Consider the following 27,736-nt stretch of genomic DNA (forward strand, 5'->3'; position numbering starts at 1 on the left):
TCAAAGCATGGGCTGAGCACAGGTCACCTCCCTCCGGGGCTCCTGCTTCACCCCACCCTGACTCCAGAAGGCGCTATCTATCTTTGCTTCCTCTGCCTCCCTGAGTTCAAGCCAACGTAAGGAGAGGGACATGTAGCAACCTGGAATGGAGCCCAGGCAGCAAGGAGGCAAAGAGCTGGGCAGGAGAGCCCATTACTGGGTAGGGTGGTGTCAGGAAGGCTCCCTGGTGGAGGTGGCCAGATAATCAAGGGCCCTCTAAGCAGCCCTCAAAATCACAGCAGGCCCGGCCGGGTGTGGTGGCTCACGCCTGTAATCCCAGCACTTTGGGAGGCCGAGGCAGGCGGATCACGAGGTCAGGAGATCGAGACCATCCTGGCTAACACGGTGAAACCCCGTCTCTACTAAAAATACAAAAAATTAGCCAGGTGTGGTGGCGGGCGCTTGTAGTCCCAGCTCCTCGGGAGGCTGAGGCAGTAGAATGGCGCGAACCCAGGAGACAGAGCTTGCAGTGAGCCGAGATCGCGCCACTGCACTCCAGCCTGGGCGACAGAGCGAGACTCTGTCTCAAAAAAAAAAAAAAAAAAGAAAATCACAGCAGGCCCTGGCCATCTGCCAGGTAACTCGAACATGCCACCATTCCCCCGAACAAGGGACTGGGATGAGGCCCCCTCCCCCAGGCTCTGGGCCTCAGGGCCCTTTAGTTAACAGGTGGCAGGAGGTGGATGCATTCAAGGTGCCAATCCCAGGTACCCTGGGCCCCCTGCTGAATATCCCCTCATTGGTACCCCTGCCGTGGATTCCCACACCAACCTATGCGTCTCCCACTGTAAAGACTGCCCCCAAACACACAACATCCCAAGTTGTCCTGGCTCCTGGTGCTGCCTGCATGCTATTGGGACATCCCAACTGCAGCACGCAAAGCTGCCTGCTCCCTGGGCCAAAGGCTTTGGCCCTCAATCAAACCCCTGACAAGGACACCACCACCTCAGACATCTGCAGACAAGGGCCAGGAAGCAAGGCTCTCAGGGGTAACGCTCAGCTTTCTCGCCACATCCTCCCTCAGCTCCCTCGCCACATCCTCCCTCAGCTCCACAGCGTCTGACACGACCAGGCCGTAGCCTGCAGCCATGGCACACATCAAACCCAGACCTTCTGAGACCTCAACACCACGCGTACCCTCCTTGACCCCTGTTGAGAGAGCAAAGTAGAAAAGGCAGCGGCAGTTGAGGCAGGATGGCTACTTTTATTTCTCACTGGGGCTGGGCTGCTGGCCCCAGGCTCAGGGTGGCCACTCACTGGGAGACACGGGGCAAGCAAGACACAGAAAGGGGAAGTCCCACCCCCAGCCGCAGCCACTCTACTGCTCCCCCTGGGCCCAATGGCATAGAGGCAAAGGGGCCAAGCACACTCTGGAAGCCTCTAAAAGCCACCAGCTGAACGTGGGTGTGAGGCAGCAGAGCCAGGCCCAGAAAGATGCAGTGCCAGTTGGGAGGACGGGAGGTCCCCCTGAGGCTGCGACTTGTCCGCTCAGCCCACTGTGTGCCCAGGACTCTGAACCTCTGGGGCACTCCCTCCTGTCCCGAGTCACCCAGAGTCTCCTGCCCCCTCCCTGTGCCTGCTCCATCACATCCTCTCTCAAGCCCCATGCCTGGCAGGGCCACCGCCCTACGGCTGGGCTAGGTGAACCAAGGGCACCGGTCCCCCAAACCTGCCGATCGTCCCCAGGCTGCAGGGACACATGTGGGGCGGCAAGGGCAGAAGATAAACTAGGGGGATCCAGGCCCCTGAGGACAGCCCTGGCGGGAGGCCACAGGCCTCACAGGGTGGTGAGCTGGAGGCCACCCAGGCAGGCAGGCAGGCAGCAGGGAAAGAGACTGGCACCGTCCTGGCCAGGGGCCTCCCCGGGAAGGGCGGGCAAGTAGGAGCAAAAACAAGAGCAGAGCACGGGCACCCACCCTGCCGGGGGCCTATGGCCTGGGGACCCAGACACACTGAGGAAGACCCAGGAGGACCCGCCAGGCTACTAGGAGGAGATAAAGGGTGCACAGGCCTCCAACCCGCAGGTTGTGTCTGGACCGAGTCCAGGGAGGGCAGGGAGGGGCGGTAGCCCAGTTGACCTTCCCTCCCCCAAGCCACGCCTCTGCACCCCAACCCTCCCTTCCGCCTCCCAACAGCCCCATCCCCGCTCTCCGAGGAAACTGGGAGGGGACCTGGAGAGGAAAGGGAAGCAACGGCCCCTCAGAGCGGGGTTCCCCAAAATCTATGGCCAGGGACTGAGGCCAGCACTCAGACACTGTTGGGAACACTGGCCAGGAGTCCCTCGGGGTGGACCTGGGAACCTGCTGCAGAAGCTTAGGGGACCCGGCCAGCTCAGGAAAGGGCTCAGGCTGGAAACCGAGCAGACAGGGCACCGCTGGACCTGGGGCCGAGGAGGACAGGAAGTAGGTGACTATGGAAAGACCCCCGCCGCCACCCACGCCCAACTCGGCACACAAAGGCCCAGAGAGGCCCCCAGACATGCCTGTGGGGGCAGGGGTGTTTGCAAACATTTGCAGAGGGACCGGGTGTCCCAGGCACACGGACAGCTTGCAGGGCCCGGCTGAGGCTAGGACAGCAGCAGGTGGCTGGCAGGAGGTGCCCCGCCAGGGTCCCCAACTGTGTGGGGGGCAGGCCGGAGGCAGGCGGCACCAGTCCTGGGCAGGATCTCTCGGAAGAGGGGCCGTACCCAGCCAGGGTTCCCAGAGACACGGGTGGTGGGGCCGAGTGCCCCCTCACCCTGTGCCTGGCCCCCAACAAAGGGTGAGCATGTATCCTTCCTGGACACGGTGTCCAGGGCAGGGCACTCCCGAACCAGGATGCCCCCTAGGCCACAGGACCCCTCAGCCCCAGCTGACAGCAGCCGGGGACCTGGGGAGGCCCCCAGGAGGCAGGGCGGCAGCCAAGCAGAACACCATCCCTGGACCCACACTCCAACTGCAACCAGGGCCCGCTCCCCCGAAGGCACCAGCTCTCCCTAGGGGCAGGACCTTGATCCAGAGCAGGAATGGAGGCCCCCAACAGGGGACGGCTGGAGAGGCCCTGAGCTCACGAGCCAGGGAGCGGCGCCTCTGTGCCCGGAAGCCCCTGGGTCCTGCCTGGGCTGCTGGTAGCTGCTGCGGGCCGAGGAGTCCGGACACCCCTAGGGTGCTCTGGGGCAGCTCCTTTGGGACCCTCAATGGAGCCAGTAAGTCCAGGAGGCCGCCGATCCGTCCAGGTGGGTGCATGGGCCGGGACAGGGTCTGGCTGCTGTCGTGACTGTGCCCATCTGCCGAACAGGCCGCTAGGAGAGCACTCCCTCAGCGAGGGCGCCGGGCAGCCCGGGGAGGGAGGACACAGTCCCCGTCCAGGCCCCCGAGGCCCCCATAGCAGGGAGAGCCGGCCCTCCTCGCTGTTCTTCCCGCGGGACCGGGCCGGCACCTCGGCTCAGGGGAGAGAGGGTCACAGAGGACAGCCAGCAGGCAGGTGGCCCAGGAGTGTGGGGGGTCGGTGGGCCTGACCGTGTCCTGAAGCACCCCAGGACCCTGTATCCGACACCCTGGCGGAGGGGCTGTCCCCACCTGCCAGGAACACATTCCTCAGGGAAGGCCCGGCAACCTGCTCTCGTCGGGTTCAAGAAGGGCCAGGCGGCTTTGGAAGGGGCCAGGAGCTGTCACCAAGGGCCCCCGCATTGCCCAGAGGCGGCGCGGGCCAACAGGAAAAGCACTCACCGCCCACGGAACCTCTGTGACAAACTCAGAGCCACGGAGAGCGTCATCAGCAAGTCACTTGCCAGTCCCAGTGGGAAGGATGGGGCACATCTCCAGGGAAACGAGACGCCAAGGTCCTCCTGGGGCCCCAGTGGAAAGCTCCTTCCAGGACCCACCTGGCCCTCCACATCCCACCCTCCAGGCCAGGGACCGGAGCCCAGTATCCGGCAACCTGACACATCACGGAAAAAAGGAGCTGCTCTGCCTTCACCACGACGACGCGGCACACCCCCTCCCTGCCCCGGCCCCTCCCCTTCAGGGCTGCATGCGGGGAGGAGAGGCCTCCCCTGTCTGCAGAGAGAGGTCGCCCCACCTGGGGCAGAGAGGGGACAGGGGCAGGAATGAGCCCCTGGGAGGGGGGCATTGGAGGTGGGGGGCACATCCTGCCACCCAGGCTGGCGTGGGGCACTCATGCCATGCAGACCAGAAGGGGCTTCCCACCGGCTCCTGGGGATGTTGGACCGGGGCTCCCCGACCAGGGCTGGGAAAGGCTTCCATGAAGAGCCAGAGAGCACACGGCGCAGGCCCTGCTGGGCACACGGGGTCTCGGTGGCAGAGTCTCCCTTCTTGGGGTTCTCTGTGATGGGTTTTGCAACCCTTTCAGGATGTCAAAGCACGCCCCGCCCTCAGAAATGCAGGCCCCGGCCAGTGTCGGCCCCAGGAGGTGGCCTGCTGCTCCCGCTGACACCAAGGACATGTTCCTGAGGCGGCCCGCTCGGGATCTCCAGCAGCCGACGCAGGTCCACACGTGCAAGGGTGCTTCTGACTCGCAGCACTCAGGAACAGCCTCCACCCTGAGCGTGGCGCCCTCTCCAGCACGTGCCAGGGTGGACCTGTGAGACCAATAAAAACCACAGCGGAGGCGAGGCGAGTCACTTAGGAGCCCGGGCCATGAAGAGACTGTGGCCGGGTCTGGGGCGCCCTCTCCTGCTGGTTCGACTGGATTGCAGGTCCGGGGGAAGCCGAGCAGCCCTGGGGAGGAGGCCCGGTGGGGAGGAACTGAGGCCTCCTGCCACAGCCTCCAGAGGGAGAGTCATCACGAGGGCTCCCCACCCAGTCAGATAGGATGGCTGGGCCCCAGTGGACACCTGACCGCAGCCTGAGAGGGACCCTGAGCCACAGTCCTGGCTCCCCGAGAGCCCTCCCAGAGCCTGTCCCTCAGAACCCTGGGGGGGTGACACGAGTGCTGGGGGGGTGACACGAGTGCTAGGTGGGGAAGGACCGAAACGTGAAGTCGTCTGTTACCCAGTAGTCGGAACTGGTGCCCAGCGTCCAGGGAGCAAGACACGGCGTGAGCCAGAAGGAAACAAACCGACAAGAACCCCCAGAAACCATCAGGAAAGCCTGGAGATTCTGATGACACGAAAACTAAAATCCCCTCTGTGACCAAGCACAACCCGCAAACCACACAGTCAAGAGACAAGTGATAACAAGGGGAGAAAATAGTAGCAAGAGGTGACTAAGGGCTCGCGTCAGTCACACACACACAGAGCCGGACACACGGACAAGGCAAAGTGCAAGGACAAGAGAGCAAAAGGGGGCGGAGGAGAGGAAGGGAGAGGGAAGGAAGCGTCTTCTCCACCGGGATGCAATTCCTTGGGAGCCCGTCTGACCCCAGGGCAAAGAGATGCTGGGTCGCCAGAGCCGCCGCGGAGAAGTCCCGCCGGGCCTCGGAGCCCAGCAAAGAGGAACCAGGGCGGACGGGCCAAACCCAGCGGCCGGCTCCCGGGGGGTGGGTGGTGGCGCTGCGGGGAGTCGCCTGAGCAGCATCACCAGCAGCTGGGAACCCTCCCGGTGCGGGAAGGTTGGCGGGTAAGGCGGGGCTTCCCCGGAAACACTGGGCTGGACCCAGCGGTCCCAGGGGTGCTGGAACCAGCCCTGCGGGTGTTCCCAGGCACCCACCCGCGGGAAGACCGGCTGGAGGGATGGCTCCTGTTGGCACCCACGTCGAGGGAAGCCACCGCCTTCTCTGCGGGGCTCGCCTTTCCTACCTCCCCCAGGAGACAGTCAGGCCAGGAAGCGCCCCAGCCCACGACCGCCCGCAGCAGAGCAGGATTCCCTCCCCGGCGGCCACCGCTGTCAAGGGACGGGGAAGACTTTGTTACCCCACCGCGCGCCACCGCGGAATGGTGCACAGACACCTCCAGACGCCACTTCCCCCAGGACCGCCGCCCGCCCCGCTCTGCCCACCTCTCCCTGGACGCTGCCGGGTGGGCGCGGCCCTGCTTCCCCACGACCCCCCAGACGCGCCCCGAGGCACTTTCGCAGCATAGTGGAGTGGGAAGGGCGGGGCGGCCCCTCGACGGCGCCGAGGCGAGAGCGGCTCACGGGGCTTCCCGGGCCCTGATCTCAGGGGACGCCTGTCCGCCTCGTCCCCGGGGGAGGACAGCGACCACCGGTCTGCAAAGGAAGGGGACTCGGCGCATGCCCGGCAGGGCCGGCCCAGGACTCGCAGGCGCGGAAGGCGGTGCCGAGGCGGGGGCGGGGCGTGGAGGGACAGCCCTAGTCTCCGCCCGCCGGGGCTCACAGCTGCCTCGCTCCCCGCCTCCGCTTCGGTCGCTCCTCGTAAGCTCCAGGCGCCCACGGGAAGCCCCGCCCAGCCCCGCCTATCCGTCCTCCTCTTCGCCTGTCCTCGCCAATGACCATGCTCAGATTGCACGGGATTCCCGCCCCTCGCCCTTGACTGACGCTCCTGCTGCCCAGTGGACGACACCCCGTCGCGTGCGCGCCGCTGGGGCCCTGCCGGGTGTGGCGCGGCGCTCTCAGGCTCCTAGGCGTTCCCGGGGCGAGACCCAGGGCGCTGGCCGCAGAGTCGCCGGTGCACACGCAACAGTGCCGCCTTGTGTTTTGGGTGTGGACCTGCGCTTCTCTAAGCGTTCCATTCCCGAGAAGGGGCGAGAAACGTCCAGAGGTCGTGGCACCTGCCCGCCGCTGCCGGGGCGTCGGCCGTGGGCGCAAGTGAAGCGCCCCGGGAGCGCGGCGCGACGTCCGTGCCTTCCGAGGGCGGCCCGGGTGTCGCCGCGGTGCGCGCGGGAGGGCGCGGCCGTGGGCATTTCCGCGCTTGCGCGGGTTCCTGTCCCGCCCCGGCCCCGGCCCCTCCCTCTCGCGGCCCCGCAGTAGACGCAGCCCCTCCCTCCCGCGGTGCAGCGCAGCCAGGGCTCTGCTCCGGGAGTCATGGAGTCCATCACCGCGGAGCGTTATCTCAGCGGACCCACGCGGTGTCCTCCGCTGGGGTGGGCCGAGTACCCTCCGCCTCCCGCCCGCGAGATCCATCCCAGCCATTGGCGGGGGCCCGTGGTTCTTCCCGCTCATGGCCACGGAACGGTCCACGCTCGCGGAGCCGCAGGCTGAGCTTTTGCTGGTGAGGGACAAGGTCGTGGTTTCCCGTGGCTGGTGGCCCTCACGGAGGAGCCTGCTGGGAGCACGCACGTGTAGGGTTTCTTGTCATCGGGTTGCCACGCCCATCTTGAACGCTCGAGTCCACGCAGAAGTGTAGAAGTGGATGTGTAGCTTTATTTGTAATTCTCTTTCTTTCTTCCTTTCTTTCCTTCTTTCTTTCCTTTTCTTTCTTTTTGAGTCAGGGTCTCACTCTGCGCCCAGTCTGGAGTGCAGTGGCGCGATGAGGGCTCACTACAGCCTTGACCTCTCCACCCCAGCGAGGGCTTCAACCTCCAGCCTCAGCCTTCCGTGTAGCTGGGACTACAGGCGCACGCCACCACCATGTCCGGCTAATTTTTTTACTTTTTGTAGAGATGGGGTCTCGCTTTTTCGCCCAGGTTGGTCTGGGATTCCTGGGCTCAGGTGATCCACCCCAGCCTCACAAAGTGCTGGGATTCTGGGCACCGGGCACCGGCCGCCGCGCCCGGCTTGATGTGTAGTTTCAATAGAAACCACCAAGGTCTTCAGGGTGGCCCGTGCATCACTTTACACATACATACTCAAGCGAATCATTGAGAGGTGTTTGAGGCCGGGCGCGGTAGCTCACGCCTTGATCCCAGCACTTTGGGAGGCCGAGGCGGGTGGATCGTTTGAGGTCAGGAGTTTTGAGACCAGCCTGACCAACATAGTGAAACTCTGTCTCTAATAAAAATACAAAATTAGCCGGGTGTGGTGGCGCCCTCGCCTATAATCCCAAGTACTCAGGAGGCTGAGGCAGGAGAATCGCTTGAACCCAGGAGGCAGAGGTTGCACTGAGCCGAGATCGCACCACGGCACTCCAGCCTGGGTGATAGAGCAAGATTCTGTCTCAAAAAAAAAAAAAAAGTTTTTGAAACAACTTGAAGCAAGTTATCCCATGTATAAAAAAGCATAAAGTTATTTATACTATTTTTCTGTGCGATCACCCACATAGTTAACCAAGTTAAGACCCATTATGCGGCCGGGCGCGGTGGCTCACGCCTGTAATCCCAGCACTTTGGGAGGCTGAGGCGCGTGGATCACGAGGTCAGGAGTTCGAGACCAGCCTGGCTAATATGGTGAAACCTCGTTTCTACTAAAAATACAAAAATTAGCTGGGCGTGGTGGCCTGTGCCTGTAGTCCCAGCTACTCGGGAGGCTGAGGCAGAAGAATCGCTTGAACCCGGGAGGTGAAGGTTGCAGCAAGCCGAGATCGCACCACTGCACTCCAGCCTGGGTGACACAGTGAGACTCCGTCTCAAAAACAAAAGATCTCAGCTCACCGCAACCTCCACCTCCTGGGCTCAAGTGATTCTCCTGCCTCAGCCTCCCGAGTAGCTGGGATTACAGGCATGTGCCACTGCACCGGGCTTCCATTTGATGTACTTTTAAAGCATTATTATTTCTACCTTGCATTTACTATGAACACAGCCTTGAACGTGCATCCATCTCTCTCTAGAATAATTACCTGTAAGTGGAATTGCTGGGTCGAGATATATGTACATTAAAAAAAATTTTTTTTTTTTTTTTTTTTTTTGAGACAGGATCTCAGTCTGTCGCTCAGGCTGGAGTGGAGTGGCTCGATCACAGCTCACCACCGCCTCAACCTCCTGGGCTCAAGTGATCTTCCTATTTCAGCCTCCTGAGCTGCTGGGACCACAAGTGTGTGCCACCATCCCTGGCTTTTTTAGAAAACTTCTTTTTGTACAGACAGGGTCTCACTGTGTTGCCCAGGCTGGTCTTGAACCCCTGGGCTCAAGTCCTCCCTCCTTGGCCTCTCAAAGTGCTGGTTTTACAGATGTGTCCCACCTTGTGTGGCCTGCATTTAAAATTGTAAGAGACACTAGGGAATTGCCTCCCCAGAAGACCCTACCTTTGATACTGTCCGTCCCTCACATTGTACCCTCAGTGTTTACCCACAGCCTCACCAGCACCTTTTGGGCTAACAGCTTTTTAGGTAGCTGAAAATTAGATGGGAGAACTGTAGCTTTTCGCTTTTTCCTTCTTCCCTGTTTCCTAGTCCTGTTCCCCTCCCTCCCAAAGGGGTCATTTAAAATGTGGTGTCATTTGGAATGTGTTTGTTCAATTGTATTTTAGTTTTCTGAGACAGGGCCTCGCTTTGTCACCCAGGCTGGAGTGCAGTGGTGTGATCATAGCTCACGGCAGCCTTGATGTCCCAGACTCAAGTGATCCTCCCACCTCAGCTTCTGGAGTAACTAGGACTACAGGCATGTGCCACCACGCCAGCTAATTTTATTTTTTTGTAGAGATGAGGTCTCACCCTGTTGCCCAGGCTGGTCTCCTATTCCTGGCTTCAAGCGATCTGCCCGTCTCAGCCTCCCAAAGTGCTTGGATGACAGGTGTGAGCCACCGCCCCGCACCTGTGGATTTTTTGTGTGTATGGTTTTGCCCACCGTAACTGTCCCTGTGCTGCATTCCTATTCTGCTGACTGCTTCCATCATTCAACAGGGTTTCTCAGCTCTTTGTCTGTGGCCCTGGAGACATACAGTTGACTCCTGTGCTCCTGCAGAGGATTTCAGAACTTGGATGCAACACATTTGATCATTCCCACCCTGAGTGATGCAACCCCAGGGCTTCAGCTCCTGGTGTGCCACAAACCATGCCACCAAGGCCATGGCACGGAATGTGGCCTTAGCGAGAAGGGAGAATTGCTCTTGCTGAGGTATCAAGGGGTAGGATTGCTGGGTTCAAGAACATTGATGCTTCATTTTCTTATGTTTGTTCTGTTCTTTTTTTTTTTTTTTTTGAAAGAGTCTCACTCTGTCACCCAGGCTGGAGTGCAGTGGCGCGATCTCGGCTCACTGCAACATTCACCTCCTGGGTATAAGCAATTCTCCCACCTCAGCCTACCAAGTAGCTGGGACTAAAGGCGCACGCCACCACGCCCGGCTAATTTTTGTATTTTTAGTGGAGACGGGGTTTCACCGTGTTGGCCAGGCTGGTCCTGAACTCCTGACCTCAAGTGATCCCCCCGCCTCGGCCTCCCAAAGTGCTGGGATAACAGGCGAGCCACCATGCCTGGCTCCTTTCCCATTTTCTTTTATTTTTATTTTCTTTTTGAGACGGAGTCTCGCTCTGTCACCCAGGCTGGAGTGCAGTGGCGCGAATCTCGGCTCACTGCAAGCTCTGCCTCCCGGGTTCATGCTATTCTCCTGCCTCAGCCTCCCGAGTAGCTGGGACTACGGGCGCCTGCCACCACGCCCGGTTAATTTTTTGTATTTTTTTAGTAGAGACAGGGTTTCACCGTGGTAGCCAGGATGGTTTCGATCTCCTGACCTCCTGATCCGCCGGCCTCGGCCTCCCAAAGTGCTGGGATGACAGGTGTGAGCCACCGTGCCTGGCCTTTTTTTTGTTTGTTTGTTTTGTTAAAGAAAGAGTCTCACTCTGTCACCCAGGCTGGAGTGCAGTGGCACAATCTTGGCTCACTGCAACATTCACCTCCTGGGTTTAAGCAATTCTCCCACCTCAGCCTACCGAGTAGCTGGGATTACAGGCGTGAGCCACCACGCCCAGCTAGTTTTTGCATTTTTAGTAGAGACGGGGTTTCACCATGTTGGCCAGGCTGGTCTTGAACTCCTGACCTCAAGTAATCCCCCCGCCTCGGCCTCCCAAAGTGCTGGGATGACAGGCGTGAGCCACCGCGCCTGGCTCCTTTCCCATTTTCTAAGGGACAGTCAGTCTCCTCCATACCATTTGTCACACACAGCCTTTCCCCCATGATGGCACTGCCGTACTCCCGCTAAATGCGCAGGCATCTGTGGTCTCCTCTGCACTTGTCCTTCCAGGGAACAATGCAGTGGGCTCCTTGCTTTGCATCTCGCCATACCTGGTGCACCTGCCAGCTCCCTTAGCAGGACCTTGCAGACAGTTTCAGTCATTCTTGGGCATTTTCTTCTCCATGTGAAGTTTCCCATCATCTTGTCCCGGACCATTAGACACCCACATCCCTGGCTTCCTGGGACTCTGGTGGCGTGATGGGAAGAGCCCACTTCTCAGCATTGTTTTTTTCAAGAGGATCTCATTCTTAGTCCAGGCGGCAGGAATGGTTTCCCCTGCTGGCCTCAGCTCTGTTGGCAAGGGATACCTGCAGTCTGGGGCCTGGAGTTGGAGCGCTCCAGACACGGTCCCTTCCTTCCGGGAGTTTCTTTCTCGTGGGTGAGCCAGAAGCAAACACCTCATCCCACAGTTCTGAGGGCCTGGGTGGGGCCATCGCCCTGGTCCAGGTAAGAGACCATGGAGTCTGGCCAGGCACGTTGGCTCCTGCCTGTAATCCCAGCACTTTGGGTTAGGGTTAGGGCAGGAGGATCACTTGGCTCCAGCAGTTCAAGACCAGTCTGGGCAACCTAACAAGGCCCCATCTCTACAAAAGAAAAAAAAAAAAATTATCCAGGCATGGTGGCGTGTGCCTGTAGTCCCAGCTGATTGGGAGGCTGAGGCAGGAGCATCTCTGGAGCCCAGGAGTTCGAGGCTGCAGTGAGTGTTGATCGTGCCACTGCATTCCAGTCTGGGTAACGGAGCAGGACCCTGTCTCAATTAAAAAAAAAAAAAAAAGCCGGGCATGGTGGCTCACACCTGTAATTCCAGCACATTGGGAGGCTGAGGCGGGCAGATCACCTGAGGTCAGGAGTTTGAGACCAGCCTGACCACACGGAGAAACCCTGTCTCTACTAAAAATACAAAATAAGCCAGGCATGGTGGCACATGCCTGTGATCCCAGCTACTCGGGAGGCTGAGGCAGGAGAATCGCTCGAACTCGGGAGGCAGAGGTTGCGGTGGGCCAAGATCGCGCCATTGCACTCCAGCCTGGGCAATAAGAGCGAAACTCCATCTCAGAAAAAAAAAAAGGACAGTGGAGTCCTAGATGGCGAGGGTAGCAATGGAGAAACCCACTTCAATTTCTTTGAGCCAACGGTTGGAAGGATTCCCGTGGGAAGGTCAGGAGGGAGAGGAGCCAACAGGTGGAACTCCGACAGTTCCCCCGTCCTCACCTTGTAGGGCTGCAAGATTCCTTGGTGCCTGTCTGGGCTCCAGGGCCCCCACCCACCCCTGCAGGCTTATGTGCGGATCAGCAAGAGGCACTCTGCTCTGGGGCAGGTACTCGGCTGGAGGCGAGGACATGGGAGGGATTTCAGCCCTCTCGCTCCCCAGGAAGGTGTCCTTGTGCAGAGAACAGCCTGCACGACCTTCTAGGGCACCCAGGATTAGGCTGTATCCTCCGTCTGCCCAAACTGGCTACAGAAAGTTCATTTTAACGCCCACTAGAGAGTGAGGAGACTGTAGGTGCAATTTCTTTTTTCTTTTTTTTCGGAGACAGAAGAGTCTTGCTCTGTGGTCCCAGGCTGGAGTGCAGTGGTGTGATCTTGGCTCACTCAAACCTCCACCTCCCAGGTTCAAGCCAGATTCTCCTGCCTCAGCCCCCCGGGTAGCTGAGATTACAGGCACGTTCCACCATGCCCGGCTAATTTCTGTATTTTTAGTAGACGTGGTTTCACCATGTTGGCCAGGCTGGTCTCGAACTCCTGACCTCAATTGATCTACCCACCTCAGCCTCCCAAAGTGCTGGGATTATAGGCGTGAGCCACTGCACCCGCCTTGTAGGCAGATTTTTTTTTTTTTTTTTTTTTTTTCTGAGATAGTTTCTCTGTAGACCAGGCTGGAGTGCAGTGGCATGATCTCGGCTCACTGCAACCTCTGTCTTCCGGGCTCAAGCAATTCTCCTGCCTCAGCCTCCCAAGTAGCTAGAATTACAGGTGTGTGCCACCACACCCGGCTTATTTTTGTATGTTTAGTAGACAGGGTTTCACCATGTTGGCCAGGTTGGCCTCGAACTCCTGACCTCAGGTAATCCGCCCGCTTCGGCCTCCCAAAGCGCTGGGATTGCAGGCGTGAGCCACCGTGCCTGGCCATACACGAATTTTTTTGAGACAGTCTTGCTCTGTCGCCCAGGCTGGAGAACAGTGGTGTGATCTCAGCTCACTGCAGTCTCTGCCTCCTGAGCTCAAGCGATCCTCCCACCTCAGCTGGGATTAGAGTGTGCCGCCACGCCTGGCTAATTTTTAAATATATATATCTAGATATATATATATATATAGATATATATATCTAAATATATATATATCTAAATATATATATATTTAGATATATATATATGGTTTTTTTTGTTTTTTTTTTTTCTGAGACGGAGTCTCGCTCTGTCGCCCAGGCTGGAGTGCAATGGCGTGGTTTCGGCTCACTGCAACCTCCGCCTCCTGGGTTCAAGCGATTCTCCTGCTTCAGCCTCCAGAGCAGCTGGGATTACAGGCGCCCGCCAGTATGCCCGGCTAATTTTTGTATTTTTAGTAGAGACGGGGTTTCACCATGTTGGCCAGGCTGGTCTCGATCTGCTGACCTCATGATCCGCCCGCCTCGGCCTCCCAAAGTGCTGGGATTACAGGCGTGAGCCACTGCGCCCAGCCAATTTTTAGGTTTTAATTTTTGTAGAAGCGGTTTTTCGCCATGTTGTCCAGGCTGGTCTCAAATTCCTGGGCTCAAGTGATCCGCCCACCTCCGCCCCTGAAAGTGCTGAGATTACAGGCGTGAGCCACCGCGCTCCGCCGCAATTCCTGACTTGTACTGCCCCAGTGGTGTTACAGCCTCGAACCCAGTTTCCAGACCTAAGTCACCGCCGGGATCCAGAGTCCCATGATGGAAAGGGCGGCTAGGTTCCCCTGGGAAGGACCTTGCACCATTGCTGCAAGTGCACCCCAGAAATCGTCCCAAGCTTTTCCCAAAGGGACCTGCAGCCATTTATAAAAGCGACATATCATCCTGGAAAACAGGTGCGCTCGAGCAGGATTTCCTCCCGTCCTTCCTGTCAAAGGACGGGAAGACTTTGTTACCCCACCGCGCCCCACCTGCAGAATGGTGGACAGATACCTCCAGATGCCACTTCCCCCAGGACGCCCGCCTGCTCTGCGCACCTCTCCCCGGATGCTGCCCCGTGGGCGGGTGGGGGCGGCCCTGCTTCCCCACGACCCCCAGACGCACCCCGAGGGACTCTGAGCACAGTGGAGTGGGAAGGGCGAGGTGGGGCGGTGCCCAGGCGAGAGCGGCTCACGGGAGGCGGCGCCCGAGACGCAGCTTGTCGGGAGGGTGTGGGTCAGGGTGGGCGGAGCGGGGCCAGAGATGCCCCGGGGTTTCCCAGGCCATGAGTCTCGATGGAGATTTCTCCTCGACCTCTTCCCCGCGGCAATGTGCGAACCCGGGTCTCCAGGAAACGGGGATACGGGGCATGGCTCCCAGCAAGGCCTGGTCCAGCCTCTCCGGTAGGGGAATGGGTCTCCCCCTCCGGCCTCCCGGGTTGACAAAGGAACGCGGGCCCAGGTCCCTGTATGGCGCTTCACCGCCGGGGCCTCTAGCCTAGAAGGAGGCACGGAGCGCGTGTGCGGGACCCGTGCAAGCTCAGGGACACTCTCGCGGTCGCCGGGAGGCCCACCTAGGGTACTTTCCTTTTTTCCACTCTCAGAAATATACGTCTGTCACAGTTAACGGCAAAGCCTAGGGCAAGAGTTCTACGCCCAAGATGGCCAGCCGGAAGCGGGCTTCTCGCGACCATGTGGCGGAGCCCCATTCGTCAGCTGGCCGCCCGCGGCCCTGGTACCCGGTCACCTCTCTGATCTGCGCATGTGCTGGGCTACGCCCGGGCGCAAGCGCCAAGAGCGGCTGCGTCTATGGTCATGACGTCTGACAGAGCGTCCACCCGTCTTCGCCAGGACTCTATGGTTCTTACGCGCGCAGACAGACCGCCTATATAAGCCATGCGCAGGCGGAGGAGCGCCTCTTTCCCTTCGGTGTGGTGAGTAAGCGCAGTTGTCGTCTCTTGCGGTGCTGTTGCTGGTTCTCACACCTTTTAGGTCTGTTCTCGTCTTCCGTTCCGACTCTCTCTTTTTCGTTGCAGCCACTGAAGATCCTGGTGTCGCCATGGGCCGCCGCCCCGCCCGTTGGTGAGTCTTGAATCCGTGTACTTTCACTGCTGGGAAACGGGCGGGGAAAGAAGTGCCTATGGCCGCTGACAACAATTGTGGGGTGGAGCCTCCCCCGTGCGGCGGCCCTGTCTTGGGAACTGACCCTATGTTTTACACTTCCCGGCTATTTTTCAGTCTGCAATATTACTGTCTGTTCCTTCGTTCCCGTGTCGGTGTGGAAGCGACGGTTCCCTCGTATCTTTGCCTGTGTCCTGCAAGCTCACCGCATTTTCGGGCGCTCGATACTCTCTTGGGGCCTTTGTGTGCGTTCTCTGTCTTATTTCCGGGCGACGTGCCGCGTGCGTTGTCGGACGTGAAGGGCAGTCCGGGAAAAACGGGTGCGGCCGCCTCCTGTGTCCTACAGGGGGCGCCAGACGCATTTCCACTCGGCTCGGAGGTGGATTTAGTGCCACGTGCCCGAAAGTCTTAAATTGGGTGACCTGAGTTGTGCAATGATAGTGCGGCGATTTTGTAGTACGCAATGTCTTGAAGAGAGAATTTTTAACTAGGAAAGTTTGTTGCAAAGTGTTTATAGGAAGCGTAAGACAAAGTAACGGAAGATGGTGGCTGTTGTGTTTCTAGTCTTGGGTGTTCTGTGTTGTAGCAGCCAACTGTTGCTTTGTAGTTTATTTCCCCGAATGGAAACGGTTTAGAAGTGGACGTGCATTCCCCACCCTTTTCCCGTCCCTCGTTTGGGTTGTTCCTTGAGGGGCAAAGTGCCTGTTGGGCTTTCTGTGAACCTCACCTAACCTGTGTTTTTTCACTCCCCTGCAGTTACCGGTATTGTAAGAACAAGCCGTACCCAAAGTCTCGCTTCTGCCGAGGTGTCCCTGGTAAGTAGTGGAAGAGCCCCTGCACTGGTTGGCTGTGCTGACTCAGCGTCCGTCTGTGACACCCCCTGCACACTTACCCAATCCTTTTAGATGCCAAGATTCGCATTTTTGACCTGGGGCGGAAAAAGGCAAAAGTGGATGAGTTTCCGCTCTGTGGCCACATGGTGTCAGATGAATATGAGCAGCTGTCCTCTGAAGGTAAGGCAGGATTCTTTGTTCGTCACCCCCCAGTCCTTCCTCCGTGCTCCCTCAACCCCACCCACATACACTGCACTGGAATTGGGAGTTGATGAAACATGAGCCTTACAAAACTCAGCCAACACAATTCCCCTGAGCTGGAGATAGTCGTGGTGAATGTTTCTCTATTATCTTCTCTCACTTTGCTGCTTTTCTTCTCCCTACCTAGCCCTGGAGGCTGCCCGAATTTGTGCCAATAAGTACATGGTAAAAAGTTGTGGCAAAGATGGCTTCCATATCCGGGTGCGGCTCCACCCTTTCCACGTCATCCGCATCAACAAGATGTTGTCCTGTGCTGGGGCTGACAGGTGAGCTTGGTCTGGGCCTTTTAAGGCAGTTGGAGTCTCTACATTATTAGGCTTGCATTATTTTATCAGAGCATAGAGGTGGCCCCAGTGACTCAGCCACTATGGCTACTAGAAAAGCCAGGCTGGCAAGTGACTTTCAGTGGTCACTCAGGACCCCTTCCTGTGGACTGTTGCGGATACAAACAAAGCATGAGTAAGTCTTAGCAAGCTCTTCCCCACAGGTTAGGGGAAACACTTGTGATGGGAGTAGCTCTTCTTGCTTTTAGCTGAATGACAACCATCTTGCCAGCAGGTAGCTGAAGCTGGCGGAGGAGCCCAGTGGCGCCTTTTCAGTGGTTCTTGGGATGCTCCGCAGCCAATTAAGCCGACTGAGTTCCTTTCTTCATGGGGACCCAGTGTGCAATGGCTGCACACAGCAGCTTCCTTGGTAGTGTACGCAGCCTGTTGGTTGTATGGGTTGCTCTAAGGGACCTTGGAGACAGGCCTTTCCGGTGGATGTTCATGTTTCTGACCTTGCACTACCCCAATGTAGGCTCCAAACAGGCATGCGAGGTGCCTTTGGAAAGCCCCAGGGCACTGTGGCCAGGGTTCACATTGGCCAAGTTATCATGTCCATCCGCACCAAGCTGCAGAACAAGGAGCATGTGATTGAGGCCCTGCGCAGGGCCAAGTTCAAGTTTCCTGGCCGCCAGAAGGTATGTAGTGCGCCAGCCCCCTTCTCCCACCTTTCTTTGTCCCAGGCCTCCTGACTCAGTTCTTTCCATTGCTCCCTAGATCCACATCTCAAAGAAGTGGGGCTTCACCAAGTTCAATGCTGATGAATTTGAAGACATGGTGGCTGAAAAGCGGCTCATCCCAGATGGCTGTGGGGTCAAGTACATCCCCAATCGTGGCCCTCTGGACAAGTGGCGGGCCCTGCACTCATGAGGGCTTCCAATGTGCTGCCCCCCCTCTTAATACTCACCAATAAATTCTACTCCTGTCCACCTATGTCTTTGTATCTACATTCTTGACGGGGAAGGAACTTCCTCTGGGAACCTTTGGGTCATTGCCCTTTCACTTCAGAAACAGGTTGACAACTCAGCCCTGCTAATGAGGCAGCAAACCCTGCAAAGGGCTGGGACTGGTGGCCTTATGTCAGTTGTCTACTCTGGAGCTTGACTTGGACCTCCCCAGGTCCTAGGCAGTAGGTTGGAAAACACTGAAGTGCTTTTCATGAAGCACAGCTGCAGCAAAGCCTTGCAATCCCAGGCTGGGGTCAGCCTACAGTTGTGTTGCTTATTACAACACATGCGGACCAAGAGGGGCTTGTGGGCTAGAGGCTGACCAGCAGCGTTTATTTAGCAAGGGTAGGTGTGCATCACATGTGGCTTGTTCTCACCCATCTGGTTTGGCCATTCCTCCTTGGTGGGAATCATCCAGGTACTGCTGATGTCACCTGCGATTTGCCCCATTTCCTATCTCTAGCAACCTCCTGGGCCCCATGCCCCCACCCCTTCTACAGCCTGCATTCCCAGGGCCCTCACCACCTGACCAAAGGTCTAGGCTAACCTTTGGTCCTTTGTAACAAAAAGACCTCGGAACAGACACGTGTGTGGCATGGTTTGGCCTGGGGATCTTAGATGTCTGACCTGAACTATTGTAGAACAGCGCTGGCTTTTGGGGGAGCAGCAAAAATGAGAGGAGTGCTAGGTGGGTGGCCTGAGCATCTGTATCCAGGGACAGGACTCCAAAGGCTTTTGGTCCCAGAGCTGGGATATGTTGGCCCCAGCCCCCAGCCTGTGGCTCTCAAAAGGCCTCTGGTTTTTTGTAATCTCAGTTTACAGCCATTTCTTAGGTTTTTAATTACCTTTATTTTCTTTTGCCAAACATGCCTGGGAATACCTTTTATTTTTTTTTTTTTTTACCTTGGGGTGATGGTTCCAAACCATAAATGTGATTATAGTTAACACATGACCCTTCTAGCGTCCCAGCCAGTGTTTTTCCTGACCTCTGTTCTTTGGAGAGGAGGATGGAAGGGAGGGGTCCGGCACGCTGCTGGCATTTTGCTGTGTCCTGCAGCCCCTTTCCGGGGCACCTGGGTTCACACAGCTTTTTAGGTTACATAACGTGCAGATTTTCTGTGTGGAGATGTTGCCTTGACCAGCCTTGGCTGGACTTTACCAGGCATGCAGAAGCCTGTGCCAACACAGACTACAGCACCCAGGAGGTGCGAGTGTGGCTGCTCAGCGGTTATAACAGGCCTGACTGCATTGTTCACCGGATTACAATGAGCCGAAATGTTTCCTGGTGTTTGCTGGTTTCAGGGAAGGAGTTTGATGTAGCAGATTAACCACCCTCCTTGTAGCTATTGGGGCTTAATGGTTTCCTGGTGATTCTTACCAATCCACAATAAACATGGCCCATTGGCGTATCTGCTGCACAAGTGTCCTATCTCACCAATCTGGGTTTTTGTTCTCAGTAACTTTCCTTCTTGTCATACAACATCTTGATTCCTCTTTCTGAGCCCTCCCTTCCCCTACCCCAACCCAGAGCCCACTTTGTCTCCACTCCTGATACTACACTACCTGGCAGGTGGTATGAGTGCAGCCTTGGGGCCCCTGGCTTCCTCTCCTAATCTAGGCACAAGCCCAACCAAAGAACAAGAGCCAAATCAAACAAAAGGCAGGCGGGGGTGGACTACAGTCACAGGGCAACTGTAGTTGAAGCCCCCCCAGCCCCAGGGCTGGATGGACAGGGGAGGCTGGGGTTTAAGTCCCAAAAGGCAGCAGGCCCTGCGGGGGGTAGGGGGACGCTCAGGCGGCAGGGCACAGCTGAGGGGACAGGAGTGATAGCAGCAACAGAACAGTGAGGCTGAGAGGCTGGACGCTGTGCGCCTGGCTCAGCTTCAGCTCCACCTCCACGGGGTAGTGGTCACTGATGTTGAGGGCCTGGGAATGGGTGGTGGGGCAGTGTCAGTGCCCGGGGCCGAGGGGCTTCCCTGTGACCCTGCTGCTGCCCTCCCTCCTCGTGCCAGCCCCATCCCTTCACCTCCTCCTCGGTGAGCTGGAAGCTCGTGGGGAAGTCAAAGGCAGCCGCAGTGTGCAGCAGACTCCGGCAGCGCTCCCCGTGCAGCACGATGCGGTCATAGGTGCAGTGGGTGCTGGCCCGCACTGTGGTGTCCTCCCCGTCGGCAATCACCCAGTGGAAGCCTGGCTCAGTCCGCAGCTCCAGCTTGTCCAGGCGCTTTTTGGTCAGTGAAGCGCAGTCAGCATTGAAGTCCCCGAGCAGGATCACGTCCTAGAGACACAGCAGCCATCAGGCTGGCCGCTGGGCCGCCCTATCCTTGTTCCTCCTGTACAAACTGCCCAGGCCTACCTTGCTCTGCCAGTGCTGGGAGACCTCCAGAAACACATCGTAGAGGGCGTTCAGCTCCTTCTCTACGGCCTTAGGAGTGGTGTGCAGCGGGACCAACACCAGGCTGGGAAGGACTGCAAGGCCCAGGGACCAAGGGCTGCCATCCACTCCTGGACCTTCTCCCCCTAGCCCCTCTGGGTGATGAAGCCCCCAGTGGAGCCAGCCAGAACTCCCCTTCTGCTCCCACATACCAAGCCCACCCTTCCCTTCCTACCATTGCTGGGCAAAGAGAACTGGGCCACAAATGGCTCCCGGGCAAAGACGTCATCCTCGTCGTTGTACACGTAGGAACTCAGGACCTGTGTTTTGTGTGACCTGGGAGGACAAAGGGATGGGCAGCAGTGGCCCCACGTCTTTGATTTTGGCTTGCAAGTGCCAAACGGCGCTCAGGGAGGGGCCCTCCACTAACAGCGGCAATGTGGGCACAGCCCTCCCAACCTGTCTCTAGAACTTTAAAAAATCAGACATAATTCATATGCCATAAAATTCACCTGCTTCAAGTACACAACACGGTTTTTTTGTACATTCATAAGGCTGTGCAACTATTGCTAAAATCAATTTTAAAACATTGGTATCCATTACCCCTAATAAAAACATAACATCCATTACCAGTTACTCTCCATTCTCCCCTCCCCCCAGCCCCTGCAACCATTAATCTGTTCTCTATCTTGTACATTTGCCTATTCTGGATATTTCATATGAATGAAATCAGCTCATCGATGTTTTCTGCATTCGTCCATATGCTGTGGCACGTCTGTGCTTCATTCCTCTTTCTGGCTGAATAATATTCCACGGACTGGGTATAGTACATTTTGACATTTGGACACTTTGATGTCATTCTTTTTTTTTTTTTTTTTTTTTTTTTGAGACATGGTCTCACTCTGTTGCTCAGGCTGCAGTGCACTGGCACAATCATAGCTCACTGCAGCCTTGAACTCTTGGGTTCAAGTGATCCTGCTGCTTCAGCCTCCCAAAGCGTTGGGATTACAGGCATGAGCCACTGTACCCTGCCTACCCAGTAATTTTGGAGCACATACCAGATGTCATATCATTTTATTTATATAGAGAATCAGTTCTCCTTCCCTGCAGCCTCCCTTGCCCTCTGGATCCTGACTCCAAAGGGCTCCCTGCCAGCCTGTCCTCCCAGGGACTTAGAAGATCGGGTCTACGCAAGGCCCATAAGTGGTCCCCACGGAGCCTCTTCCCAGGAGCTGCAGCCCTTGCTGGCCACTTTCATAGAGGGGGCCAGCCACACCTTGAGCCCCAGCAGCTCCCACAGGAGAGAGGAGGAGGGACCCCACATTTGTGCTTATAGAAGGAAGGCCTCCTGCTCTATGGACACTCTGGCGGGGGTCGAGGATGGGAAGAGCCCAGAATAAAAGGTGTTGAGAAGAGAAAGCATGCAAAGCAGGTGAGGCTGTCCCAGGATGGGGGGCCTGTGGGCCCGGGGACTAATGAGCCTACCTCACATTAGGGCCAAGGACCGCCCCCCACCCTGCTGCGCTGCCAGCTCCGTGCTCACCGATAGAAGTACACATACGTCTCCATGTAGGTGCTGCGCCCCAGCTGGGGGCTGCTCAGGGTGCTGTAGGGCCCGGAGCCATCAAATCTGCCAAGAAAAGGGGAGGCGGGGTCAGGGCCTCAAGCCTCTGGGTGTGCCCCTGATTAGACCTACAGAACCTTCCTCACCGATTGAGTTCTCGAAGCAGGAGGGGGATGGCGCTGCCAGAAGAGTCCACCACCTCCTGCAGCACCATGATGTCACAGCGAGCCAGTATCTGTGGGACACCAGGAAGGCCAGCCTGACTCAGTGCCAACTGCCCTGAGGGGAGGCAGTGGGCCCAGGGAACTGGCACTGTTGTGGCCAAGAGTGTTAAGGCTCACTGGCTGCAGCCCACAGAAAGCAGTGGGACTGGAAATGCCCCAGGAAAAGACTCATCCCACCCACATGTCACCTGTTTCACAGAGGAGGAGACTGAGGCCAGCAGCAGGCAAGCGCCTGCGCTGCATCTCCGTGCCACACCTCTTCTTGTCCCCTCTTCTCTAGAACATACCCCTGGTCAGGCAGGGCTGGGGGCTTTGGGTCATGGTGGTTAGGGGCACGGCTTCCCTGAAGTGATGAACTTACCCGAACTAAGGTGTCCATCACCTGCTCCCTGGCCACCTTGGCCAGCGTCAGCCGCTGGGCATTGAAGGCACAGATGCGAAAGGCCTGGGCCCCATTGGCCAGGATGAGGAAGAGGAGTGCAGTTGGGTAGTGCATGGCTGTGTGTGGCTGCCGGGGACACCCCAGGAATCCAGGCTGCCCCAGGGTGCGCTCTCACTGGGCTCAGTTCTGGCTCTGGAAGCGCTGAAATATGGAACAGAGAAAGTGGCACTAGCTGCTGCCCAGTACCAGCCTCCCAGTGACCTCCTGAGATCATACCACTGCACTCCAGCCTGGGTGACAGAGTGAGACTCTGTCTCCAAAAAAAAAAATTGTTTTTGAGACAGAGTCTTGCTCTGTGAAGATCAAGCCAAGATCGCACCACTGCACTCCAGCCTGGGCGACAATAAGACTCCGTCTCAAAAAAAAAGTGAAATCCTACAGTATTTGTCTTTTTGTGACTGGCTCATTTCACTGAGCAAAATGTCCTCAAGGGTCATTCATGTTGGAGCATATGTCAGAATTTTTTTTTTTTTTCTTTTTGAGACGGAGTCTCACTCTGTCGCCCAGGCTGGAGTGCAGTGGCGCAAACGCGGCTCACTGCAAGCTCCACCTCCTGGGTTCACGCCATTCTCCTGCCTCAGCCTCCCGAGTAGCTGGGACTACAGGCGCCCGCCACCGTGCCCGGCTAATTTTTTTGTATTTTTAGTAGAGACGGGGTTTCACCATGTTAGCCAGAATGGTCTCCATCTCCTGACCTCGTGATCTGCCCACCTCGGCCTCCCAAAATGCTGGGATTACAGGCGTGAGCCACCGCACCCGGCTGTAGAATTTCTTTCCTTTTCATGACTGAATCATATTCCATTGTCTAGGCATCTGGGTAGACCACATTTTGTTCATTCATTCATTCATCCATCCATCTGGTGTTTTTTTTTTTTTTTTTGAGACGGAGTTTCGCTCTTGCTGCCCAGGCTGGAATGCAATGGTGCGATCTCAGCTTACTGCAACCTCTGCCTCCCAGGTTCAAGCGATTCTCCTGCCTCAGCCTCCCAAATAGCTGGGACTACAGGCACGCTCCACCACGCCCAGCTAATTTTGTATTTTTAGTAGAGACGGGGTTTCTTCATGTTGGTCAGGCTGGTCTCGAACTCCTGACCTCAGGTGAGGTGCCCACCTTGGCCTCCCAAAGTGCTGGGATTACAGGCGTGAGCCACCGTGTCCTTTTTTTTTTTTAAATAGAGACAAGGTCTCACTATGTTTCCCAGGCTGGTCTTGAACTCCTGGGCTCAAGCAATTCTCCTGCCTCAGCCTCCTAAAGTGCTGGGATTGCAGGAATGAGCCCTGGTGCCCCAGCCTCATGAATCTCTTGACCTCGTGATCTGCCCACCTCGGCATCTCAAAGTGCTGGGATTACAGGCGTGAGCCACAGCGCCCAGCCCCTGCTTTCAGTTCTTTTCGGTATATACCCAGAAGTGGAATTGCTGGATCATATGGTAGTTCTATTTTTAATTTTCTGAGGAACTGTCATATTGGTCTCCATGGTGACTGCACCATTTTACGTTCTCGCCAACAGTGCACAAGCGGTCAAGCTTATTCTTTTATTGTTTATTTATTTGGGACAAAGTCTTGCTCTGTCGCCCAGACTGGAGTGCAATGGTGCCATCACAGCTCACTGTAGCCTCCTGAATTCTATGTTTCCCAGGCTGGTCTCAAACTCCTGGACTCAAGTGATCTTCCTACCTCAGCCTCCCAAAGTGCTGGGATTTTTTTTTTTTTTTTTGAGACAGAGTCTCACTCTGTCGCCCGGACTGGAGAGCAGTGGCGTGATCTCGGCTTACTGCAACCTCAGCCTCCTGGGTTCAAGCAACTCCCTGCCTCAGCCTCCCGAGTAGCTGGGATTACAGGCACCCGCCACCACGCCCAGCTAATTTTTATATTTTTTAGTAGAGACAGGGTTTCACCATCTTGGCCAGGATGGTCTCGAACTCCTGACTTCAGGTGATCAGCCGGCCTTGGCCTCCCAAAGTGCTGGGATTACAGGTGTGAGCCACTGCGCCCAGCCAGTGCTGGGATATTATAGGCCTGACCCACTGCGCCTGGCCTAGTCTACCTTTTTTTTTTTTTTTTTTTTTTGAGATGGAGTCTTGCTCTGTCACCAGGCTGGAGTGCAGTGGCGTGATCTTGGCTCACTGCAACCTCTGCCTTCCGGGTTCAAGTGATTCTCCTGCCTCAGCCTCCTGAGTAGTTGGGGCTACAGGCGTGAGCCACCGCGCCCGGCCCCCCCCCTTTTTTTTTTTTTTTTTTTTTTTGATAGTCTCATTCTGTTGCTCAGGCTGGAGGGCAGTAATGTGATCTCAGCTCACTGCAATCTCCACCTTCCAGGCTCAAGTGATGCTCTCACCTCAGCCTTCCGAGTAGCTGGGACTACAGGTGCATGCTGCCACACCAAGCTAATTTTTTTTTCTTTTTTTGAGATGGAGTCTCACTCTGTCTCCCAGGCTGGAGTGCAGTGGCTCGATCTCAGTTCACTGCAGCCTCCGTCTCCCAGGCTCAAGAGATTCTCCTGCCTCAGCCTCCCGAGTAGCTGGGATTACAGGCGCGTGCCACCACACCCGGCTAATTTTTGTACTTTTAGTAGAGACAGGGTTTCACCATGTTGGCCAGGCTGGTCTCAAACTCCTGACCTCAAGTAATCCTCCCACCTCAGCCTCCCAAAGTGCTGGAATTACAGGTGTGAGCCACCGTGCCCGGCTACCAAGCTAATTTTTTAAATTTGTTTGGAGAGATGGGGTTTCACCATGTTGTTCCAAGACCCCAGTGCTTTTCGCCTCCATTAGCAACTACAGGAACATCTTCGTTCATCTCTGTCTCCCCACTTGTGAGATGTTCTCTTTAAGATAAACTCCCGGCAGTGAAGGGTGTGTGCATTTTAAAAGGTCTCAGATATGGCCAAATCATCCCCATTGCAACCTGTGATGGGGACTCTTTCCCATGCCCCTGCCACCACTAGGGAGCCCTTCTTGTTCATCTCACCAGCTGGAGCCCCCCTCTCTCAGTTTATCTTTGTCTCACACTCACCTGACCTTGCAGGGCTCAGCTCCTTGGTCCACACCCTGTCCATGTGGCTTTTGCATCCTGAGGCATGAGTTCCTCTGCTCTGTCTGCCTGCTTTTCTCTATCAACCTGTCACCTTCCCTTCGGGCTCACTTCCTGCCTCTCTGAGGCTCTGCCTGTCTCTGTCTCACTTTCCCTCTCGTCTCTGGTTTCCCTTCTCTGTCTCTCTGTTGCGGTGTCTCTCTCCTCGCTGGGTTTGATGTCTGTTTCTCCCTGACCACCTGCTCTGTCACTCATGCTAGTTTGGGTTCCCTACCCTGGTGCCTATTCTGGGATATACATGGGCATGTGGGCAGCCCTGGGCTGGCACAGGCAGCCTTGGAGGCTCTGGCGTCAGGGACCCCCACGAGGGCTACCAGTAAGAACCAGAGAGAGCGACGGTTCCTGGCTTCAGCCCCAAACCCTGGCTGTCAATATCAGCCTTGGTGGGAGCCCTAGGCTTCCCTCTCCCTCCCAAACCCTCCCCAGGCAGAAGGCAACTTCCTCCCTTCTTCCGTCTCCCCAGGGGGCTCCCATACCTGCTCAGACCAGCTTGTCACCAAGTCTGCCTCATCCTTAAGTGGATCGCGATACCCCAGAAGAGCAGCTCCTGCCTGAATAGGGCTAGGAGGGGAAAAAAAAGAGGAAGAGGCTGTGTTCCTGAGCCACCCGGCCAGGAAGGGCCTGGCTGGGCTGCCAACAGGCAGGCCCGCCCCGTCTCCGCCCCGCCGCCAACAAGGAGGACAACGAGCACTGGGCCTGGGAACTGCTGACCTACCCGCCCACCTTCCCACCCAGACCCCGCCTTCCCGGGCCAGCGGGACATGACAGACCTGTGAGTCACTCAAGACTGGCAGGCCAGCTGTCTCCGCGGCTGAGCAGCAGCAGTCCCTTAATGAGCAGTTACCTGTGCCAAGGGCCTGGGGCAAGGAGGAGCTGGTGCCTGAGTGAGACCCCGAGCTTCGCTCACCAGGCCCGTCGCTCAGCTCCCGGTCTGGGTCCCCAGTCAGCAGTTGCTGGGGAAGGCTCAGGAGCTGGAAGTCATGCCTGATGCCACGAGACCGGGCACCCCAAGGGCGTGAGTCTTCTGTCCCTGTTCTTGGGTTCTGAGTCCCAGTGTGGCTGCACACTTCTGAGTTAGGGGTGTTTGATGCAAGCGCTCTGGAGGCCCAAAGAGAGGGACAGTCCACACATGATCTGGCCACAGTCGTGAAGTCAAGGGAGGACTGAGGATCTGCCCCAGAGAGGAGGAGACCCAGGGAGCTGGCAGTCCAACGTCCTGGGGGTCCTGCAGTGACGCTGTTGGGACAACTGAGGTGCTCGGACAGCGTCTGTGAGCAGGAGGTGGGGCTGAATCCACTCAGCTTCTCATGGGATGGCTGTAGCTAATGGATTCGACGTGGTGATAGAAGGCTGGACAAATTTTAAAAAATCAATAAATTATGGGCTGGGCGTGGTGGCTCATGCCTGTAATCCCAGCACTTTGGGAGGCTGAGGCGGGTGGATATGAGGTCAGGTGTTCAAGACCGCGTTCAAGACCAGCCTGGCCAACATAATGAAACCCGTTTCTACTAAAAATACAAAAAATTAGCTGGGCGTGGTGGTGGGCGCCTGTAATCCCAGCTACTCAGGAGGCTGAGGCAGGAGAATTGCTTGAACCTGGAAGGCGGAGCTTGCAGTGAGCCGAGATCACACCACTGCACTCGCACTCCAGCCCGGGCGACAGTGCGAGACTCCATCTCAAAAAAAAAATCAATAAATTATGGTTTAAAAATAAAAAACAGGCCAGGTAGGATGACTCACACTTTGGGAGGAGAGGCGGGTGGATCACCTGAGGCCGGGAGTTCGAGACCAGCCTGACCAACATGAAGAAACCCAGCCTCTACTAAAAATACAAAAATTAGCCAGGTGTGGTGGCTTGCGCCTGTAATCCCAGCTACTCAGGAGGCTGAGACAGAAGAATCGCTTGAACCTGGGAGGCAGAGGTTGCAATGAGCTGAGATCTCGTCACTGCACTCCAGCCTGGGCAACAGAGCAAGACTCTGTCTCAAAAATAAAAATAAATAAAAATAAAAATAAAAAACTGCCGGGTGCGGTGGCCCATGCCTGTAATCCTAGCACTTTGGGAGGCTGAGGTGGGTGGACTGCCTGAGCTCAGGAGTTCAAGACCAACCTGGGCAACATGGTGAAACCCCATCTCTACTAAAATACAAAAAAAAAAAAAAAAAAAAAATTAGCTGGGCGTGGCGACCTGCGCCTGTGGTCCCAGCTACTCAGGAGGCTGAGGCAGGAGAATAGCTTGAACCCGGGAGGCGGAGGTTGCAGTGAGCCGAGATTGTGCCACTGCACTCCAGCCTGGCGACAGAGCGAGACTCCTAAAAAAATAATAATAAATAAATAAATATCAAATAAAAATAAAAAACTGGCTGCTTAATGCATAGGGGGCTTTCTTTCCGGGTCATGAATATGTTTCAGAACTAGAGGTAGTAGCTGACATTGTGACTGTATCAGATGGTA

The 27,736-nt window shown here is 56.7% G+C and overlaps 2 protein-coding genes and 1 non-coding gene across 5 annotated transcripts; 2 read left to right on the forward strand and 1 right to left on the reverse strand.

Moving 5' to 3' along the window:
* Positions 1 to 14,325: 14,325 nt before the first annotated feature.
* Positions 14,326 to 17,574, forward strand: RPL10 (ribosomal protein L10). 2 transcript variants are annotated; one of them, XM_055375906.2, is made up of 7 exons: positions 14,326 to 14,507; positions 14,708 to 15,185; positions 15,981 to 16,039; positions 16,130 to 16,237; positions 16,446 to 16,584; positions 17,117 to 17,279; positions 17,359 to 17,574. In XM_055375906.2, exons 2-7 carry the CDS (start codon positions 15,163 to 15,165, stop codon positions 17,509 to 17,511), a joined length of 645 nt encoding a protein of 214 aa, XP_055231881.1. In that variant the 5' UTR covers positions 14,326 to 14,507; positions 14,708 to 15,162; the 3' UTR covers positions 17,512 to 17,574. The 2 variants fall into 2 exon arrangements, with proteins under 2 accessions (XP_055231881.1, XP_063559085.1); XM_063703015.1 differs by lacking the exons at positions 14,326 to 14,507; positions 17,359 to 17,574 and having other exon boundaries at positions 15,015 to 15,185; positions 17,128 to 17,236.
* LOC115932524 (small nucleolar RNA SNORA70) lies at positions 16,934 to 17,068 on the forward strand. Its single transcript, XR_004068793.1, has one exon. It is a non-coding gene; the product is annotated as a small nucleolar RNA SNORA70 (small nucleolar RNA).
* An 839-nt stretch (positions 17,575 to 18,413) lies between the features above and the next one.
* Positions 18,414 to 27,213, reverse strand: DNASE1L1 (deoxyribonuclease 1 like 1). 2 transcript variants are annotated; one of them, XM_055375901.2, is made up of 9 exons: positions 26,127 to 27,213; positions 25,759 to 25,843; positions 22,109 to 22,330; positions 21,670 to 21,758; positions 21,503 to 21,589; positions 20,195 to 20,295; positions 19,942 to 20,054; positions 19,615 to 19,863; positions 18,414 to 19,514 (listed from the first exon to the last, which is right to left on the reverse strand). In XM_055375901.2, the coding sequence occupies exons 3-9, from the start codon at positions 22,241 to 22,243 to the stop codon at positions 19,380 to 19,382; spliced, it is 909 nt and encodes a 302-aa protein (XP_055231876.1). In that variant the 5' UTR covers positions 22,244 to 22,330; positions 25,759 to 25,843; positions 26,127 to 27,213; the 3' UTR covers positions 18,414 to 19,379. The 2 variants fall into 2 exon arrangements, with proteins under 2 accessions (XP_055231876.1, XP_018874434.1); XM_019018889.4 differs by lacking the exon at positions 26,127 to 27,213 and having other exon boundaries at positions 25,759 to 25,999.
* Positions 27,214 to 27,736: the final 523 nt, after the last annotated feature.

This window comes from Gorilla gorilla, chromosome X, assembly GCF_029281585.2.
Source record: "Gorilla gorilla gorilla isolate KB3781 chromosome X, NHGRI_mGorGor1-v2.1_pri, whole genome shotgun sequence".
Classification (NCBI taxonomy): domain Eukaryota; kingdom Metazoa; phylum Chordata; class Mammalia; order Primates; family Hominidae; genus Gorilla; species Gorilla gorilla.

Bases quoted from the DNA above. Each gene is read 5' to 3' on its own strand.
- RPL10 (XM_055375906.2), top strand. From the start codon at position 15,163: ATGGGCCGCCGCCCCGCCCGTTG. The intron at 15,186-15,980 runs GTGAGTCTTGAA...ACTCCCCTGCAG, and splicing joins GGCCGCCGCCCCGCCCGTTG to TTACCGGTATTGTAAGAACA. The intron at 16,238-16,445 runs GTAAGGCAGGAT...CTCCCTACCTAG, and splicing joins TGAGCAGCTGTCCTCTGAAG to CCCTGGAGGCTGCCCGAATT.
- DNASE1L1 (XM_055375901.2), bottom strand. From the start codon at position 22,243: ATGCACTACCCAACTGCACTCCTCTTCCTCATCCTGGCCAATGGGGCC. The intron at 20,296-21,502 runs GTGAGCACGGAG...TTGTCCTCCCAG, and splicing joins ACGTATGTGTACTTCTATCG to GTCACACAAAACACAGGTCC. The intron at 19,864-19,941 runs GTAGGCCTGGGC...CTGTGTCTCTAG, and splicing joins CCCAGCACTGGCAGAGCAAG to GACGTGATCCTGCTCGGGGA.